Genomic DNA, 22,080 nt, shown 5'->3' with positions numbered 1-22,080 from the left:
CCCCCCCCCCACCCTAAGTAAATAAATAAAAATAAAATAAAAAGGGCTGGAGATGCAGCTCAATGGTATAACACCTGTTGGTTCAATACTCTGAAAAAAATGTTTTGGATTTTGAAGCATTTCAGACTTTGGATTTTTGGAGTAGGGATGCTCAACTGATAAAGACTATACAAATATCCTAAAATCTGAAAAGCTACAAAGTCTGAAATAATTCTGGTCCCAAGCATTTCAGATAGTCTACTGTAATAATGTTAGTATCATTTGCAAGTTTGTGGTATTTTTGACTCAGAATGAAGTCAAAGTATAGACCAGAAAACACTGTGTTATAAGACTTTAAAACTTTTTAAGTGTAGTGAAATGTCCTATTAGGAAGATGTTTAACTAGAGATTAAAAGTGTGGTTTCTTTCTTCTTTAGAAGAGAAGTTTACAATTGCTCTTCCATTTGGGCAGTAGAGAATAACTGAAGCAGATGCTCCTAAGTCAATTACTTTATAACCTTAAATATAAAGTTAAAACCCTTTGTATTTCAAATGGTTAAAGAATAGTGTCTCACCCTTGAAAAGAGAGGAGGACTTAGGGTTGGTTGGTGGAAAGACTCTGCAAAATATCTTCAACCTTTTGGGACTAACTTTCACACTGGATATGGTTGCATGTATAAACTGAAGAAGCTGATTATGCAGATCTACAACTTAGAAGCCCTAATTTAGAGTATTCTTGAAAGAACTTGGCATTAAGGGAGTAGTTTCATTCTCCCTAAAAAAAAAAATCACTCGGACTCTGCCAGGATCTGGACCAGTAAGAGTATCACTGCAGAAGGGAGCAAGCATTATCCACCAGGTTGTTCAGGATTAGACTTCTACTCACAATTCACATTGCAGTGAGAAACAGCAATATCAATAAACCAATCAGAATCATGCCCCTTTTATGACTACCATCACAGGACTGACCCATAGAGTTATTAAACAATTAGTAATTAACTATTGAAAAATGAGTTCTCTCTAAAAGACAGTATTGAACTTTATGTTACTGAGGTATAAGAGAATCAGAAAAATTAATAAGAAAAAATTGGAGGTATGTCTATATTTGAGCTTTGTTTGTGGAAAAGTTTGACACTTATATAAACTTTCAATTTCTATATATCTGCTACCCCCCAAAGGCCTCCCTATAAAGATTAACCATTTTAAAAACTCTTAAAAAGTAAAGGGCCCTTCAACTTGTTTTTAGCAACCCAGAAAGAACATGAGTATGAGGACACTCAGCAGCACAGCTTATAGGGGACTAAAATCTCATGGGATACAGTGGGTGGTAGCAATTTAATTCCTGCAGCCTGCAACAAAGGAAGAATGGTAAGCATAGCGAGGGGTATGAACCTGAAAAGAACCCTAGACTAAGTATTTCCCTAAATTCAACTGAGAAATACAAACTTAGATTGTACAATGTATTAATACAAGAAATGGAAAATTTCTAAAGAATTATGTACAGAAACACTGCTGTCATGTCACCATTCTCACCATCCTCCACTCTGTCAATATTCTCTCATTGTTATATATATAACTAAACTAGAAGCTCCTATGGAACGAAACCCATTGTCTTGTTTGTATTTTATCTCTCATAAAGTTTATGAAATTACCTGCACATAGTATAGTATTTGGTGTCAAGAAAATATTCATGGGCTGGGGATGTGGCTCAAGCAGTAGCGCGCTCGCCTGGCATGCGTGCGGCCTGGGTTCGATCCTCAGCACCACATACAAACAAATGTTGTGTCTGCCGAAAACTAAAAATAAATATTAAAAAAAAAAAGAAAATATTAAATTGTTTAATAAATGAATTTCTTGATACCAAATAAATAAATAAATAAATGTAAAGATATTGTATCCATCAACAAGTAAAAAAATATTTTTAAAAAATTCCAAATTGACCTAAAAGTGGCTTAACAAGGTGAAGCAAGTAGAAGAGTCTACAATAAGGCTTAAGGACAGTGACGTGTTTGATCAAAAGAAATATCTCTGTTTCATAAATTTTTGTTCAGATCTTAAAAAAAAAAAAATCAACTCATGTGACATTCACAAAAGTCATCAGTAGCTGAGGAAAAAGGTTTTTTTTTATATTCATTTGACTACAGTTGATATCTAATTAATAATTAGAAGACCAGGAAGGCAAATTATGCCCTGTATTAAATGGAAGTTTTAAGATAAAAGTGCACCAAAAAAACTTGGAGCTTTCCAGACTGAACTAGTTATACATCATTTACACTTAAAAATCTCAACATACTCAGTATCTTTTTCTGAAAAACCACTTTCTGACCATTTATTAATGTTCAGCTTTTAGAATAATTTGTTTTTTCCATGATCTTAACATGAACCTTGGTGTGATATACTTAATATACCTTCTAAGATATAAAGCACTTGTTTATTTATGGAAACAATGAACCATAATAACAAGATAAAGGATAAATTGAGGTACTTTTGACCAAGATGGATACCTCTTAAAAAATTCCATTTTCAGGTAAAAAATATTGAAGTATACAAAAAAAATCTGATACTGGTATAATTACAGGAGTAACAATTGGTGTACAGAAAAATGTTATTTTAAAACAAGAGCTATGTCTTCTATTTTTCTATAATATAAGAATATACTAGCTTATAAGATTTTTTGAATTTGTTTCTAGCAATCAAATCTTTGCCTTACTCTTCCAGAATTACAAAGTACTAAATAAGAGTTTGCATAAACAGCTGTTTACTCCCAAGTATTACACAAGAGATGATTTTTAGAGCCCTAAATGAATGTGTATCTTGGAGGTGTTTTGGCATTTATTTGAAATTTATTTTGGTATTAGTTTACTTCATAAGTAAAATTTGCCTTATATCCTGTAGCATATTCCCAACAGCAAAAATGCAAAGTATTAAATAATTCAAAATATATTGTATAGCAGCAACCATAGATTTTATGGAAAGGATATTAGGTCATTTTAAAACTTCTTTATTATCTTACTAACACAATCTAAAATAATACATCTTGTCTACTAACCTATTGGGGATACTAAAAAAAATTCTCTCATCAGTATATAATAGTCTACATATAAAGTCAGACCTGGCAGTATTTTTAAGAGCTACATGAAGAGATTTAGGTTTTGACTAGTAATACTGTGTTTTGACATCAAATACTATCCATTCATTTATTAAATCTATATCAAAATGTAAAACAGGAAAACATTAGAAATGTGTTCCCAAAGGAAAAATGAAAAGTTCATATATTATAGACCAACTCTTTCCAATTAAACAGGTTGGAACACCAAAGGTGACATGAGGGGGTGGCCATCTGTCAGTACATAAAGGACTTTGTGTCTGCATACAAAGGCATTGCTCAACCCACATCTGGCTCCTGCAGCCAAAATCTACCCTCACTAAGGGCAACTCCTGCTGAAATATAATGGCATAAAGGACAGGGAAATTAATTTTTTAAAAGTCAGTTGTTTGTTCCATAGTTTTTCAACGTGTGAAAGAACCAGGACAGAATTGAGTCTGCTTTTTTACTTTTATTTATTTTTGGAATGAGAACAGGGAGTCAAAACAGAAGAGAATTTGAGTAGGTGTTAGATAAGATTTCTCATCTCATTGTATAATCTTGGGAAATTCAATTGAACTATCTCTCTCTCTCTCTCTCTCTCTCTCTCTCTCTCTCTCCCTCCCTCCCTCTCTCTCTGATGGATAAATTACCTTTATTTTATTTATTTTTATGTGGTGCTGAAACCTCACACATGCTAGGCAAGCCCTCTACCAATGAGCTACAACCTCAGCCCTCAATTGAATTCCTATGTTTTACTCCATCTGATAAGTTCTTTTAATCTCTCTTTCTTCCTAATTTATAACTTATAAGGCAGACCTCAGTTTTGTGCTCCTCTAGAAATCCTTTCCTTATAATTTCAAATTACCCCTATTCTTTTCCTACTCTAAACAACTCTACTTACAAATTAAACATATATTTATCAACTATTTTATATTGTATTCTAGTTGTTTGTGTCCTTTAGTCTTGCAACGATTATAAGTTTCTTGACAAAAGCAATTGTAATATTGTTTTTATTCTAAAATGTTGCCTAATACAAAGAGAAGGCAATATAATACATATTGCAAATGACATTTGTTCATCAAAGGGATGATCCTCTCATGTTCTAAATTTCTATTAATCCCAAACTGGGATTAGCCCTTATCAAGCAGAGCTATTTACATAGCATGAGTTACATCACATGAGGGTTAAGGTCTAATTACCAAGGACAACTAGAAGCTATTCCTAGAAAATAACAAGTAGTCTAAGTCATAGCATCAGAGTTTTTTACAATAATCACTCTCTTGACCCAATACCTGAGATTTTGAGAAAGGTTATATCCACACAGTGGCTAGGAAAACATATCCTAGATCTATATTGCAAATGTTTCAATGTTACCTCTTTTGTTTACTGTTATCTCCTGGTAAATTAGGCAAATTACTTAACTTCCAGTTGTTTTCCTGTACAAATGAGATCAGCAATAACAGTGCCTATCTTATATTGTTGCCATGAAGATTAGATGAATAAATCACTGAAAAGGGCTTAAAATATTACCTAATATGTATTTAATTAATTTTCAGCTATTATTATTCTAAAATATAGAATATTCAATTTTAAATGGTATAATAGGGTTTTATGAGAATGGAAGCAAACAAGTGAAAAATCTTTCCTTTATAATGAATAGTTTCTTTTTTAGCTTATTAATAAAAAACAAATACCTCAATTCTTTCTTATACTCAAGTCTGGTTGACCTAGTCCTGCTCTTTTAAGATACTGATTCAATTCCTCACTACTTTCTGTTATAGTTTAGATCTGGAATGTCCCGCCCAAAATAAATATTATTCTGCATTAAACCATAGAAAAATGTTATTTTTTCTCTAAAATGTACATACCTATCCTTGCAGCCAAAGACAAATAAGAAATCGGGAAAGTAAAAGAATTAAAGATTGAAAAGAGGAAAAGTGACTGGAAGAGAAGTGAAGAAAGAGGCCAAAGTATTGTGAGGATTATCTAAAGATAAGGCAATCATCTAGAACTCTGACAGGAACATTGTCAAAGAGACAACAGTGAGCCATGTGTATAAAATAAGGGGTGATGCCGGAAAGCAACAAGGATTTGTTTGGAACAGCATAGTCTGTTGCCATGAGCTTCACAGGTTTGTTTGTTTGTTTTTTCCTAGGAGGAGAAAGGGAGAGCACTCAAGAGGTATGAAGAAGATATCTATTTCAACTCCAGGCCCGGAAGTAAGTAGTAACAGAGAAAATAACTGCAGGGGAAGCAAGGTCTCTCCAGATTTCACTTAGAAGAAGCTGTAAATGGTTTGAGAAATCAACATATGCAGATAATATAAATTCATATGTTACTTCATTGTCAAAAGAAACCTACAGGATAACAAAACCTAGAAGTTACACATAGAAAATAGCCCATGCAGAGTAAATAATAAAACAGGTATTTTCTACCTCCTTCTTAACTTTAGTCATTCATTACTGAAAATCAGATGTTCTATATGAAATACTAACAAAAAACCTATCTCTCAATATTTTGAATGAAAAAAAAAATACAATTCAAAATGACCAAAGCCAGAGTTATAGCTCAGTGGTAAAGCACATGCTTAGCACATGCAAGACCCTGGGGTTCAAAACTTAGTACCAAACCAACAAACCAAAAAAAAAAGTGTACAAAAATATAGTTAAGCACCCCAAAAAGGTAACAAACTCCCAGGTTAGAAGCAAAATGTTGAAAACATCACTTCTGGATCAAAACACATTTCTAAGGTTATCAACAGCTTATAAGGCATTAAATCATCTTTGTTGATATCTGGTAAACCTTTTAAATAATATAAATGTGATTCTGATTCTAAAATTATAACTAGAATTTAACACAGACTCCCACACATTATTTTGTTAAAGATGTAGTATATGGCTTATTCACTTTTGGACAGAAATACAAATTTTTCTTCCCTAAACATCAGCCAAACACATTTAACATTAAGTAATTTGGGGACATTTGGGAGTCAAATACTAAGAGACTTTCTAATAGGAAAAAAATTAACTATGAAGTCATTCTATGGAGTCTTCATATTACATTTGTTCAATTAGACTGAATGGCTATGTTAGTGTAAAAATAGGGCAAATTAACAATCCCTACCAAACATCAGAATTTTCATATTCCAAGTAGGAAAATAGTAGCGATCTCCTCAAGAGAGTTTCTGTGAAGATTAAATTAATAAGTTAGCAGAGTGCCCTAGTACATAGTACATGCTCAATAATTATTAGTTATTTATCTATTCCTATTATTTTTATTATCTGTCTAGCAATTGTAGCTTATAAATATTTGTACATACAGAATATTGTTTGATCCTTAAGACATAACAACTGTATGCAAGAGAAAGGACATGGATTTCCACCTCAAAAATAAAATGATAAATGCTTAAAATAAGTGACTTGCCTAAAGTTACTTGGTCATCTAACAATACCCACCCTGACTGGAGATAAGCCACCTATAAACCAACAATTGCCAAACTTTTTCTTAAAAGACCATATGACTTGCAGGCCATATGGTCTCTGTTGCAACTATTAAACTTTGCCACTATAGCACAAAAGGAGCCATAAACAATGCTAAACAAATGGGTGGGGCTATATTGCATTAAAGCTTTATTTATGAAAACAGGTTATGCGTTAGATTTGGTTCAGGGACTATGGTTTGTTGATCCCTGCCCAAAACTTTTAGGTTACCAGTCCTATGTATTTTTCTAATACTTTATGGTCACTACCTATTTTCAGGATAGTGATTTATCATTAACCTTCTAATAGCATTAACCATCAGGGACAATATAAATCAGAAATAATTTGTGAAAGAACTTGAAGACAGTAATATACACTACATAGATATTATTGCGACTGTTTTTTCCTCTTCTCCAGCTTTTAAAACTCTCTTTTGCCTCTTTCCTTATTTCTTTCTCCTTTAATAAGGCAGTTGGCTTTAAAGTAAATACTTTTCTATTTTCCTAAAAATATAGAGGCAAATATGTTTGCAGAATCTTATCTTAAAAGATATGGTGGACATTTGATGAGATATTAAAATAAACACACTTATCAATGTCTTGTCTTAAAATAGTAGAAATGTGAAACTTTGTAATATAACTTATATGGACATGGGTTTTGGGGGGGAAGGGAGAGGGTGAAGTAGAGGGAACAACAGTAAGCAGCTATTATATTCTCAATCTCAAAGAACAGAGTTATTATCAGTTTTCTCATTAAAGATGTTACACAGGGGGCTGGAGTTGTGGCTCAGTGGTAGCGCGCTTGCCTAGCATGCATAAGGCACTGGGTTCGATTCTCAGTACCACATACAAATAAATAAAATAAAGGTCCATCAACAACTTTAAAATATTTTTTAAAAAAAGATGTTACACAGTGTGGTAGTAAAGACACCAGACTTGGAAATGGAAGACCTAATTTAGAATTGTTTTTTTTTTTTCAATTACTATCTTTGTGACCTAGTAACCTACATATAAGGAATTGCTGTGAAGACTAAGACAAATAACTATGTTATAATACCAAGCATCATAAACATTGATTATTGTTGCATTTGAAGTTATAAACTTCCTAATCAAGGACATTTCTATATGTGAATAAAAGTACAACATGATACAATACAGTGCAATAACATGATTTATAAAGCGTCCAAAATATCTATTGCTAAGGATAAAGTACAAAAGCATTTTTTTTTTGCCAAGAAGATGAAAGTTCTTAAAAACATTCCCTTGTGTAAGCCAGAAATATTCTTTGAAATTAAAACAAACCAGGATTTATTACGTGATGTGTGCTGAACATTTTACATCAACTCATTTAACCTTTACAACAATCTTGAGACGAAACTGATCCAATAAAATGAAATGACTTGCCCACAGCACACAATGTCTTGGATTTATACCCTGGTTACACTGATTCTAAAGCTATATTCTTTTTATTACATAATATTCTTTTCATCTTTTTGACTTGGGATCCACATAAAGCTAAGTGCCTTATATAAGGCCAAAGAATAATTAATTTTGGTGTAGTAGTAGGTAAGCTTTACATAACAAGGCATGGTTTCACCAGATTAAGTCTCTCCAAATCACAAACCTTTTCAGGGCTATTTAATCTGGTTTTGGCCTCAAAAATGTAATGGTAAATAGGATGAAACCAGTCTCTTTACCATTATCTTTTTAAAAAATGGATATAATCAAGTGAAACCTTAGATGTTCAACCCTAGAATTTTGATAGGAGAAAAAAACCAAAAAACAAGTTTCCTTAAACTCCAATCATACATTAATAAGTAAAACAAAATATTTTCATTGGATATATCTAAAAGTTAGCCCTTCCAGAAATCAGATTCCTTCCTTAATTTTTTTCCATGAAATTTAGAGAAACTATCACAAAATAAAATTGGTGTCCCCGATGTTTTTGAAGAACTAAATCAGAAAATTAGAAGCTTTTGGGTTATGATATTACATGTAACATACAAAGTGAGGGAATAAAAATATATAAAATATTTTATAAATTTATGATCATTCTTTCCCTTTATTTAAAAGAATCTTTATTTAAACCACCCTTTTTTCCCCTTGCTAAAATAGAATGAACTTTACCTCCATCCTCTATGCTTACCTGTTGCAGAGGATGCTGAGGGCCCCATGTAGACTACAGTGACATGGCAGACAGAGCCCAGAAGTGTGATTCAGGTAAAAGCCCTCCTTGCAGGCTTCACAGTGAAGTCCCTGATAACCTTTCTGACACTCACACTGCCCTGTTGTCAGGTTGCAGTAAGTCACATCCAGGCTTCCAACCCTAGAGCAGTTACATACATACTCTGAAAAGGAAAGGAAAGAGACATATCAAACAAAGTTCAATACCCTCTTAATAAAATGAGCTCTATTTTATTTCTCATAATAAATATTTGTGACAAATTTGTAAGGCTTGATAAATTATTTTTATCTAGTACTAATTTACTTTATATACTGTTAATTTACATTAGGAAAAAGTAAACAGGGAACATAAAATTATGTATGGTTCATAATTATAAAGCTAACATCCTCAATTTCCCTTCCAGTACTCTTTATGTTATTAGCTTTTATGAATTGGAAGCTTCTAAAAGCAGGCTTATCTACATGGCACTGAGAGCACATGCTAGAAATGAAATGTGAAATAATAAATAATCCCACTACATAACAGCAAAGACCTCTAAAATACTGATGATTGAGTCCAATAACATATACAAGGTCATATAAGATTATGTCACAGCCGTAATCATGAGCTAATATGTTCCACCCAGGAAGAAACTAATAGAGGATTGAAGATTTAAGGTAAGGAAATGATAAACAATGAATCCAGAATAAAAAGACTGCAGGTTCATCAAGATCAGTAGTAAAAACCAACCATAATGTGTCTTTCCCAAATTGAAAGATTTAGAAAACAAATATTTTCTTTAGGTACATTTCAAGCAGCTCTTTGGATGAAAATAATTAGAAGCCCTTGGTTTTATCCTTCTAATACAAAGACTTATTTGAAGGTTAGGATTTTTTTTTTTTTTTTTGCTACTACATCTACTCATTTTATTAAAAGGAAATGATTTTTAACATAGTTTGACATATAATAAACATAGTATTTTTTAAGCACCTCCAAAAAGATGTAGCAGAGAAAACAAAACTTAGAATATATTCTAGGTATAAGTTTCAAAGCTTCAGTTCAAAATAGAGATGAACTTAGACTAAAAGAAGTCAGAGAAATCTATGGTACAAATTATACTCATGAATAGGTAAGACAGTATATAAACTGGTAACATACTGATAAAAGTTTACTTCGGAAATACAATCCTTAAATGCTATTTTTTAATTGTTTTTCTAAAAGTTCCTGAATAACTGCAAATGCAGCGACTTGAGAAAAGTTAAAAAGGGATGTTCCTTTTTATCTAAAAAAAAAGAAATTAAACTTCAAAATTCTTTGTGTGATCACACATATCATATCCATGCAAGACAAAACAAAGGATTCCACGAAGAAATTCCCACTTGGCCAACTCTGTACCTCCTATGCATCTTCAGTTCCTAACCATTGGTGTCAGTTAATAAACAGGCTCTTCACACTTCTTTTAATTTATGCACATAGTGGATGATTTGTTTATTTTATGCATATCCCAAGCATGGATAGTGGATTAAAAATTCCAAAGGAAAATTCAGATTTTTTTAGCCCCAAGTATAGGAAAGGAATCGGCTTGCCACCACAATCAATGTTCTTTGTTTTGGGACTGGTGATGTGGTTCAGTGGTAGAGCACTTGTCTCACATGTGCTAGGCCATGGGTTCAAGCCCTAGCACTAAAGAGAAAAAAAAATCTTATTTTAACTAACCTACATAAGCATGGTATTTCTTTGAAAGAGTTACATACTTTTACTTTATATTTACTTTCCAGGCATGTGTGTGTGGTGGGTTTTGTATATAAGAAAGGCATGTTCAGTAGCTTTTAAAGCTGCCAACAACAACTTCATGGTAAGACCTTTGCTTCACCAAAAATAGACAGAATGCTTAAAATAACATTTTTCTTCTGGAATTTGGCAGAAATTCAACATATATCCAACTCTTCCTGCTGGACAAATTTCATCACAGGTTAAACTAACCAAATTATGCTGGTACAGAAAGAACTAGCTAAAGAAAAATAAAAAGATAAGAAGTTTCATAATAAAGACAGTAAATTTATTCTACTTTTAATATTAAAAGTATTTCCATCTGAATACTCAATCAGTATTCTCAATGAATCAGATATAATTAGCAGTATTTTTTAAAGAATGCAATTAATCTAAGAACTCAGAGATTAAAAACACAGTATTTTTTTTCAGTAAAGATTTAATGGATAAACCTTCAGTACTAACCAAGTTCATTGGCTATTTTTTTTACTGAGTAAATTCAATTTCTTCATTACCTCCTGAACATACTCTTGTTAGTTCCGTCTCTTAACTTTTCCTCATTCTGTGCACTTGAAATGTTTTCTGTTCTTCACATATTCAAACCTTCCTCCTATTTCAAGAAACTTAGTCCACCATAACTTCTAACTCTATTGCCCCTACTAACACCTACTACCTGGAACTCTCCTGAGAATGTGAAGAGACAATAAAGCAAAACAGTTCTGAATGCAGACCACAGAGGCAGACAGCTAAGGTTTACCATGATACTCTCTCACTAAATTTATAACCTTAGGCCAATTAGTTAACCTCTGTGTGCTTTCATTTTCTCATCAACAAACAGGGCCTAATAATACTACCTATAACACTCATCCCCAAAAGTGGGTTTTGGAAGTACTGCAAATAATTAACATAACAGCTAGGGAAAAGTGGGAAGTGATACTAGAAAAAATAACATAAATGTAATTCATTTGTTAGATTCATAGGCCACAGCTTTGTTATACCCTATAGACAAGATCTGAGAGCCTAGGAATGGATTTATTACCATGGCATCTTTGGACAATGTCTAGAAAATGGAATTAGTGCCTTGTTATACAGAAATCCAAGTTGTGAGCCATCCAGATAAAAAATAAGAGGATAGCCTGTAATACTAGGTTCCATGCATCACTAATATGTGTGCCTACAAACACAGTGATAAAACAGAAGAATTTAGGATGTGGTTTCAGAGAGGATGAAAAACAAATATTCATTAATTATATGCCATGGTACTAATCATCCTACCCATAGTAAGGTGAATGGCAAATATTTTAGCAAGAGAGACCACCCTGGTTGTGGGAAGGAGGCTGACATCAAGACAAAGATGTGCTATCGTGTTAATACTTTTCCCCAAAATAAGCAAAGAAAAGGAAGCAAGAACAAAGCACACCAAGTGTCAGAGAGCGTGTACATCTTTTCATTTGTAGCTCAGAATCTGAAGTTCCTTGATTAACCTCAAATGAAATGACCTAAGTGAAACGAAAACTAAAATCTCAGATCCTTCATGGTTCTGGACATTTGTGGGGAACCAGATAGGAGATAATGCAGAAATAATTCAATCCCTTAGTAGAATGCCAGCAATATGAAAAAGAGAAAAGGAAATTTCAATGGTGGAAGCAATGGGAAGGACTTATAGCAAAGACAACAGGAAATGCTGACTTTTAATGAGGAGGAATCTCAGACACCAGAACTCAAAGGAGTCTCTGACATGATTAATGGTAGGTCATTAGTGTGAATGTTAATGAGAATGAAACAATATGGAGAGGACACCAAAAGCTAAACACAAATAGTATCAATTAAATGCCAAAAAGTTCATTCGGTTGCCTAAGTAAAAATATGGAATAAAAATTTGCCAAGTAGCAGGTTACCTTCCAATGCCCTATACTTCTTGGGAAAAGTATATTCAGAAATAATTATTCAGAAATAATTAAAGCAATGTAAATGTTCACAGAGAGAATATAATCTTTGGCAATTTTTTTTCTTTTTGTTGTTTGCAGTTTCTGGAGAACAATGAAACATAGTGATTTGAACCCTGAAGAAGAATAAGAGAATAAAATCTGGTGCCAAGCTGCTTTAAGCATTTGAAAAGAGAAATTCAAAGGCCCGGGAGTTAGGGGTGTGGTTCAGTGGTAGAGTGTTTACCTAGTATGTGCCAGGCCCTGGGTTTGATCCCCAGAACTGGAAATAAAAGAGAGCAGGAGGAAGGGAGAGAGAGAGAGAGAGAGAGAGAGAAGAAAACACATATAAAGGCCCAGAGAAAGAATAGTTCCCCAGAGAACTTCAACTTATGAAATAATTTTGATGTAAAAATATCCAAAGAAATCACTGCATACAAATCAAATGGTGCACTTTTTCAAACACTCCTTAGTAAGGACCAACCAAGAGAAAAATTTTGCTTGTAAGAACCACAAGAACCTTTGTACACAAACACCTGTCTTGATAAGCAAATCTGTTATCTGCAGCTATTTTGCACTAATGCTGGGAGTTTTAAAAAAAATATTAATTAGGCTGGGGATGTGGCTCAAGCGGTAGCGAGCTCGCCTGGCATGCGTGCGGCCCGGGCTCAATCCTCAGCACCACATACAAACAAAGATGTGTGTCCGCCGAAAACTAAAAAATAAAAATATTGGGGCTGGGGATGTGGCTCAAGTGGTAGCACGCTCGTCTGGCATGCGTGCGGCCCGGGTTCGATCCTCAGCACCACATACCAACAAAGATGTTGTGTCTGCCAATAACTAAAAAAATAAATAAATAAATAAATATGTTTTAAAAAAATAAATAAATAAAAATATTAAAAAATATTCTCTCTCTCTCTCTCTCTCCTTAAAAAAAAAATTAGTTGTGATAATATGTCCTAGTGAATATGTCCCCACTCTCTGTGCTTCTGTTGTAGTTAACTATGATGTCTGGAGGCACAAGCAATTTAATACAATAGTGTGATAGCTAGCTCTTTATAGGTTAAAAAAGAACTATAGCCAGTGACAGTGACATGTTCCTCTAATTCCAGTGGCTCAGGAGGCTGAGGCAGGAGGATCACAAGTTTGAGTCCAGCTTCAGCAACTTAGCAAGGCCCTACCTAAGCAACTTAGGGAGACCCTATCTTAAAATAAAAAAATAAAAAGGGCTAAGGATGTAGATCAGTGGTAAAACTCTTCTGGGTTCAATCCTTAGTAGCCCCCCCCCAAAAAAAAGGAACTATAAAAGCAATAAATAAAAAATTTGAAGATGTATGAAAAACTTGTTTCTTCAGTCAATTCATGATGCAAACCTCTTAAAACAAAGAAATGTTAAATTGATAACAGTATGTTGCTAAGCTAAAAGTGATTATAAACAAGTATTGCATTTAAACAGATATTGGATAAATAATTGAACTTTAACTAATACAGAGGAATCTAGTTCATGAGTACATCCTGAAATTCTACTAAATACCCTTGCAAAACACAATTTACAATTTACAATTCCATATTCATTTAATAATAATTTTACTCATGCTTTTCAATATTTCAAATACTATTATATATGAAGAATACCAGGGGCTGGGGTTGTGGCTGAGAGGTGCAGTGCTTGCCTAGCACGTGCGAGACACTGGGTTCAATCCTCAGTACCACATAAAAATAAATAAATAAAATAAAAGGTATTGTGTCCAACTACAACTAAAAAAAATTTAAAAAAGAAAAAAAGAATGCCAAAAAAAACTGTTCTAAGCTTCTCCTAAACTTTTCACTCTTCCTTTATTCAGAAGACATATAAAATATACTGTATTGATATAATCTTTTATTCAATATCAAATAAGCAAAAACTAGAACAAATATATTCAAAATGCATTAAGATTCAGTACTTCCCTTGTAACTAAAAATTTAAAAACATTTAAAAATTCAATTAATAAATTTAAACTTATCTGAAAAATATTTCTAAAACATTATTTTTATGAACTATAAGCAAAGTATTCTAAAATACACTTTTATAATTAAAATAATAATAAGAACTGGAGTATAGCTCAGTGATACTATTTGTCTAGCATACACAAGGCCCTGGGTTCAATTGTCAGCACCACATAAAATACAAAAAGAAAAAAAAAATTATAAAAGGTGGTTTTGAAATATACCACTAGATTTTATTTTTTCCCAAATATTCCTTAAAAGAGGGGAAGGATGTTCCTCCAAGGCTTCAATATATCTAGATTTCATTTCTCTATTTGGACCTGCATACTTGATACTTTAGTATCATTACTCGAAAAACTTTACTTTGTAAGTCAATAGCTAGAGGTCATTTATAGTTACGAAGAAATTGACCATACTGAGTTTACTGTTACATGAAAAAAGTTGATTCCAGGATATGAAACATATGGGGAGTTTAAGAACAAAAGTCAGATAACATGGTCACTTGTCATTATTACTTCCCGCATTATATCTTAATATCAAAGAATCAACCATGCTTGCATCTTCTCAGAGAATAACCTCCTATGCCTCTGCCTTTTCTCACCCCTCCTTTTCCCCCTATTAATTGTGGCCCAATGTTTGAAAATAAAATGAGGCAAAGAGTACTAACATAAAATAGGTACCCAATAAAACATTATTATTTTTAATATGTGGATTTTATTATCTTTATCAGAAGAGCATTATCATTTACTGAACATATATTTAAGACTCTGATAAATATTTCTCAGAATAACGGCCATTCAAAGTTTAAGTGCAAAAGAGAGAATTCAAACCATAGCCTCAGCTGCAAAAGCAGATAAAAGTAGTTCTACTCTTTACATATACATCACAAACATTATAAGAACATACACTGAATGCAAGTCAAAGAGCAAACTAAACATTAGAATGCAAAGAGTGTATTCAGGATATAGCTCCGTTGTAGAGTGAGTGCTTAGTAAGCAGAAGGCCCTGGGCTCAATTCACAGCACCAAAAACAAACAAAACAACAAAAACAAAAAATGGCAATGATTAGCCATCTGTTAGAATGGCTAAACAAAGCAAACAAAAACCTCACAATACCAATTCTTGGCAAGGATGCAGAACAACTAGAACTTTAAAAAGTCACTTGTGTGAGTGCAAAACAATAAAGAAACTTTTGAAAATAGTTTGATCATCTCTTACAAAGTTAAATGATATACCTTTACCATATGACTCAGCAATTTCATTCCTAGGTGTTTATCCAAGACAAATGAAAATGTATTTTCACAAAAATACATGAACACAATGTTCATAGCATCGATATTCATAATCACCACAACTTGGAAAGCATCCAAGTCTCTTTTAACTTGTGACTGGATAGACAATGGTACAGCCACAAAATAGTAATAAAAAAATAATAATCCACTGGCATGCAAGAGCATGAATAAATCTCAAATATGTTATGCAGAATAAAAGAAGCTAAACTCAAAAAGCTATATTATATGATTCTATTTACCTGATATTCTAGAAAAGACAAAACTATAGGGGCAGAGAACAGACTAAGGCTTTGCCAGTAGTTACAGATAGGAGGGAAAGGCTGACTACGAAGGAGACGCACAGGGGAATTTTGAGTGGGAAAGGAAACTGTTTTGTATCTTGATTATACATTTATCAAAATCAATAGAACTGAATATTCAATGAGCAAACTTTATTAGATATAAATTTTTAAATAAGCAAAAATTATATTTTTTAAAAAAGCAATAAGGTTTTATTAGATTAGATTTTTAAACTTTCTTGAAGGGATGCCTTGGTGTGCTACAAGCAACTACTTTAGCTGGACTGTGGTTTTAAAGTCAACCAGAAGATTCAACAATGGCTCAATCCTTTACTAAGTAAATGTTACAATTAAGATAGAAGGAGATAATTAATGTGTCGGCTGATTATTACATAAGGAGTTGTATAACATTCTAGGATTTAAAATGCTGTCTAAATAAAAGGAGTGGCAATTACTATGTGTATGGTATATTTCTTTTCCTTTTGGCTCCAACTTAAATTTGGGGATGTAATTGCTCTTGTGTAAAATGAGGGAGAAGAGAGAAAAAAATGAACAATAAAAGATGTACAGGATTCCCATTCCTTTTTTCACTTACAATTGTTTATTTCCTTTAGATATTCCTCATTAAAAATTTGCCTCTAATCAGGCACAATAGCATACACATGCAATCCCACCTACTCAGGAGATTGAGACAGAAAGATCACAAATTCAAAGTTAATCTCAGCAATTCAGGGAGGCCCTTAACAACTCAGTGAGACCATGTCTCAAAATAAAAAGTAAAAGGGCTGGGGATGGAGCTCAGTGATACAGTGCCTCTGGGTTCAATCCCCAGTACCCACCCACCCCCCACCAGCCCCTTAAGAAAAAACTTTGATTCTAAACTGTTTAAACAAAGACCAGGAAAACCCATATAAAGATAACAACTTTGAGTCTACACAATCTATCCAATTTAGAACTTCGTCTTTTTCAAAAGCCCAGGATAGGGGCTGGGGATGTGGCTCAAGCGGTAGCGTGCTCGCCTGGCATGCGTGCGGCCCAGGTTCGATCCTCAGCACCACATACAAAGATGTTGTGTCCACCAAAAACTAAAAAAAATAAATAAATATCAAAAGCCCAGGATAGGATCTAGAAAAAAAACAACATCTCTTCTGGTTTTCAAATTGAAAAGAAAAGGAAAAATGATTGACAAAAATCAAATAATTCTTAATTCAAACCTCTATCTGTGTATTAATTCTTTAAAAGCCAATGAACTATATTATCTTTACTATGTGTATGGTATATTTCAAAATACACTTTTAATTAGGACCATATTTCATTTTTGTAGATTTGGAGAAAAGAAATCTCAGAAAAGGAATCTCATTCTAGGGAAAATAAGTTATCAACAGAGTTTTTATTTTTATAAAGGTTACTCTAGCATAATGTTGATACTCACATTACATTTCACATGTATATTATGCCAAGGTAGGGTCACAAATCTTTGAAAAGCTGGGAAACTTAATATTAAAACTGTTGAATTTCTTGAGTTAAGCCAGACCTTGTAGAAATGTGGAAAGTTTTAAGTCACCACTTTCAAAGAAAAGCTTTAAGATTTACCTCTTCAAATGAAAATGTAGCCATTAAATTTTCCAATCACAAGTTACTATAAGGAAACATTTATTCTACTTTATGGTGGACATATGAAAATAATGGGGTTATAATCCAGTTTTTGTATTGTTGTTTAGTGCTACTTGCCCCTGGCTCATTGCCAATTTTCCAAAATTCAAAGATAATTAATCTAATAATTGAGACAAAAAGACAAGTTCTGAAAATGTAACTGATAACTTTTCCTACTAAAAATGAAGACAACATTACCAGTTATTGAGCATGTACTATCTGTGTATCAGACATCACACTAGAAACTACACATATATGGTATCCTTCTGCCAGTCTTGCAATATAGGCAGTTTTAAATAGGAATCTGAGTCTCAGAGAGATGAAACAAATTATTCAATTAACCAGGACTGGAGAAAGGACAAGAACCCAAATGAATAACTCCTAAGTACATTCATTTCATCAAAAGAAGCTTCTACCTTTGAAAATGAGTAAAAAAAAAAAAAAAACCCACCAGACAGACCAAGAACACCTTAAATCAGACTTTGCAACTAATTAAATAGTTCTATGATCTTCAATGAGTCTACTTACTCTGAGTTGTAGTAACTTAATCTATAAAATGTGAATAATTTTCATCTATCAGAAAAAAGGTAAAATCATGTACTGTCACATTTGCTGCTTTTGGCTTATAAATACCCATTTTTAATTGAATAACTAGTGTATCTAGTAATCCTAATAAGTCAGAAAACACTTTTCTTTGAAAGTTTAAATATATATATGCTATGTTTTCAGGGAAAATTCATAAATTTGAAATTGCTCATTAAGAGCAAATTTTCTCATCATTTCTCTAAATTTCTCATAAATGCTTAATATAGAAATGATCAATATGTAACTATTGAGTCGGGCATGGGGGCACATGCCTGTAATCCCAGCGGTTCTGGAGGTTGAAGCAGGAGGATCGCGAGTTCAAAGCAAGTCTCAGCAATAGCCAAGCCCTAAGCAATTCATTGAGACCCTGTCTCTAAATTAAAAAATACAAAATAGGGCTGGGGATGTGGCTCTGTAGTTGAGTGTCCTGGAATTCAATACTTGGTACTCCAAAATAAATAAATAAATATTGAGATCTACTCAAAACCTGATTTCGTTTTATGAAATAAAATTAGAGCTGATCAATTTAAAAACCAAAGGTCAGGGCTGGGTTTGTGGCTTAGTGGTAGAGCACTTGCCTGGCATGTATGAAGCACTGGGTTCAATCCTCAGCACCACATAATAAGAAATAAATAAAATAAAGGTATTGTACCCATCTACAACTAAAAAATATATTTTTTTAAAAAAAGGTCTTCACAATGAATTAAAACCCATAAAATCCAACACAGGATACAAAAGACACAAAACAACACACAGAGGCTGAAAGTAGCTAAATAAAAGAGATGAAGTAGGTAAATAAAGATAAAAGGAAAATTAGTAGAGCTCTCAATATGAGGTAAGAATAGACTTTGGGGGGGAAAGCATTATTAGGGGCAAAGAGATCTTCTCACTACATAATGATAAAATGTATAATTGATTAAAAAGACAGAATTCTAAATTTGTATGCATCTAAGATTGTAGCCTAGAAATATACAAAGTAAAATGGGAACAAATATGGTATTATCTGTGATGATGAAGAGGGATAAGGATGTACTTTCTATTTAAATAGGATATTAACTATTTTATCTCCAAGATGTGTCGCTTTTCTGGAATTTTTGGAAATTATTCCCAGAAATTAGAATCAGAAATGAGACATGACAAGAAATACTCTAAAACAGGAGGTGGGTTTGGATACCAAGAATTAGTACTGGTTAAACTATAGCTTTTGCTCATTTTCTAGCAGAGGAAACCTTCTTTTAACCTAGAATTGGAAGAATTATGAAAGTTTCATGAAATCATGAAAAGGTTGGAAGAGAAAGGCAATTTGACTATGCTAGAAAAATATTTACTCTAAAAGATCAATGTTTTAATACTTCTCTCATTAGATTCTGAGTCTCTTTTTTCCCCCTAAAAGTTCTTTGTGCCTTCTGCTATCTATCCTCAATCATGTTCCTAGAGTATTCCTAGAAAAAGTCACTCTATGAAGACCTGACCTGTTAAAGGTTTTACTCCATTAAGTCCCTAGAACTGCTCCAAGATCCTGGGACTTATCTTACAGCTTCTATACCCACTGCCTGCATAGGCTATTTCCAAAGTGCCCTTCCCTTTTAGTCTTCCATTCCACCCTATGACCAAACCATTAGTTCATTTCCAACTTCATGGAAAGGAATCTTCTTTCTCTTTCTCTCTTCCTCCCTTTCTCTTTCACTCAAGTTTCCCTCCGAGTTTCAGCCTATCCACCTCCTTCAAGATCAAACGATCTCTCCAACTGTGCTCTTTATCATATCCTCTCCCAGCTCTTTACAGGAATCAGCCCTCCTCCCCCTTCAGTGTTTTTAGACTTTCACTTTTCCCAGAATCTTTCTTCAATATGCATTGAGTTCTTCATTATCTAAAGCATACTTTGTTTAATCTCCTGCTCTGATTAACTATCATTTATCTTCTAAATAAAATTTCTCACACCAAAAATAGACTGCCTCTTTTTCCTCACCACATGTTCTCTTCTTAGTGTTCTATAATCTTTTCCAAACTCTACTGAAAATTCTTTCTCAAAAGTTGTGACCCAAAACAATATCCTTATCAGGCCATATTATTCTTAACCTTTAGCTTTCTCCCCCACTTTTTTAAGGGGTGAAGTGTTGCTGAGAATTAAACCCAGGGCCTCAGACATGCTAACCACATGCTCTACCACTGAACCACATACCCATTCACACCCCTTCCTTTCTGAAACTCTTTCCTCCCTTGGTATCTGTCATTAGACAAACAATCATGAGTATTGAGAATTTACCTGTCAAGTCTTGTCCTTGTGCTACCACTGCCACAAAGAGAGAAACTTGTAATAATGGTTCCCATTGAATCCTGTCTCTGTATGTCCACGTCCCTTTGTATTGTGATATTGCTGCAATTTCCCATCAACCCACTGTGAGATGTCCTTATGAACGAGGCATAATTGAGGTGAGAGTTCCAGATTCCAGGTCTCAGGGCACCTTGCATCTTCTGCCTTCATTAATTCAGTTGCCATGTAGAGAAGCAAGGGCTAAACTGTAAAGGTCAGGCGAGCGTCGGAGGAAGAGACCACCAAGACACTGTCTCATGCAACAGCAAAGGGTTTATTGGGGTCCAGCATGCTGGGGTTCAGAGCTCACTTGAATAGAGCAAAGAGCCCTGAGAACAGCTTAAGCAGAGCTTATATACTTTCCTTGGAGAGGGCAGGGAGGGAAGTTCATTGACGGGTCAGGGCGAGTGGGTGGTTTGCCTGCAAACGGCAGTTGGGGACAGCACATTTTGGGAACAAGATTAGCAAACAGTTCTCAAGATTATTAACCTTTCAAAACCATTGAATGATAAGAAGACTCCATGGAGAGAAACTTCACAGTTACCCAGCCGTCTCCATCAAAGCCCTAAACATATGAGTGAGGCCATCTTAAATCCTCTAGTTCTAACTTATCTACCAATGCAGCAACATGGCCTGGGAGAGATCACAGAAGAACTACCCATCACAAACACAAATAAATCATTGCTATTGCTTCAAGACACTGAGGTTTGTGGTGAACTTGTTACACTGCAATAGATAGCTGATATATTCAGGGGCCTGAGTCAGATGATTTTATCATAGCCTGTCAATATCTTGGGCTGGAGCTGGCACAGCAGCACATTGTAATCCCAGTGGCTCGGGAAGGCTGAGATGGGAGGATTGAGATTTCAAAGCCAGCCTCAGCAAAAGTGAGGTGCTAAGCAACTAAGTGAGATACACTGTCTCTAAATAAAAATACAAAATAGACTATTTCCAAAGTGCCTTCCCTTTTAGTCTTCCATTCCACCCTATGACCAAACCATTTGTTCATTTCCAACTTCATGGAAAGGAATATCTCTTGGGCTGCAGCTGGAGGTCTGTGGTTGAGTGTTTGCCCACCATGCTTGAGGCCCTGCATTTGATTCCTAGCATTAGAATCAAATGCTTTTTGTTTCCCTGGTTATAGACACCCAACTAGACTCCATCCATTACATAATAGTCAAGTTAATCTTCATCAAGTCAGACTCCCTTAGAAAGGTCAATGTTTCCTTGTTATACTTTCTTGGTTTGTTTTTAATATTTGCTTTCTCAAAAGACACCTTATTGGGATCTGTTAAATCAACTCTTTATTACAGTACATGGAGGAAACACAGACAAGGTGGTAATAATACTTAGTAACAATTTAAGATCAGTTCAAAGAGAAATCTGAATTGTTTTGGGAAACAATCAAGGCTAAACACTTACACAAACCTGATAACTATGTTAAGGGGGAAAAATATTACTAGATATTATAGACATTTTTCTTTTTTAAAAGTTTTTTTGTTTTAATTAGTCATACATGACAGTACAATGTATTTATGCACTTTGATATATCATACATAGACAGGATA

The 22,080-nt window shown here is 33.8% G+C and overlaps 1 protein-coding gene across 1 annotated transcript in view; it reads right to left on the bottom strand.

Moving 5' to 3' along the window:
• Megf9 (multiple EGF like domains 9) overlaps positions 1 to 22,080 on the bottom strand; it is a 105,888-nt gene that overhangs the window by 39,498 nt on the left and 44,310 nt on the right. The window contains exon 2 of the mRNA XM_015497748.2: positions 8,692 to 8,893. Within this exon, the coding sequence (XP_015353234.2) occupies positions 8,692 to 8,893 (202 nt within the window). The remainder of the gene's footprint in view (positions 1 to 8,691; positions 8,894 to 22,080) is intronic.

The sequence above is a fragment of the Marmota marmota genome, unplaced genomic scaffold, assembly GCF_001458135.2.
Source record: "Marmota marmota marmota unplaced genomic scaffold, marMar, whole genome shotgun sequence".
Lineage (NCBI taxonomy): Eukaryota > Metazoa > Chordata > Mammalia > Rodentia > Sciuridae > Marmota > Marmota marmota.
The sequence above is the reverse complement of the archived record's forward strand: the minus strand, read 5'-3'. Positions and strand labels throughout refer to the sequence as shown.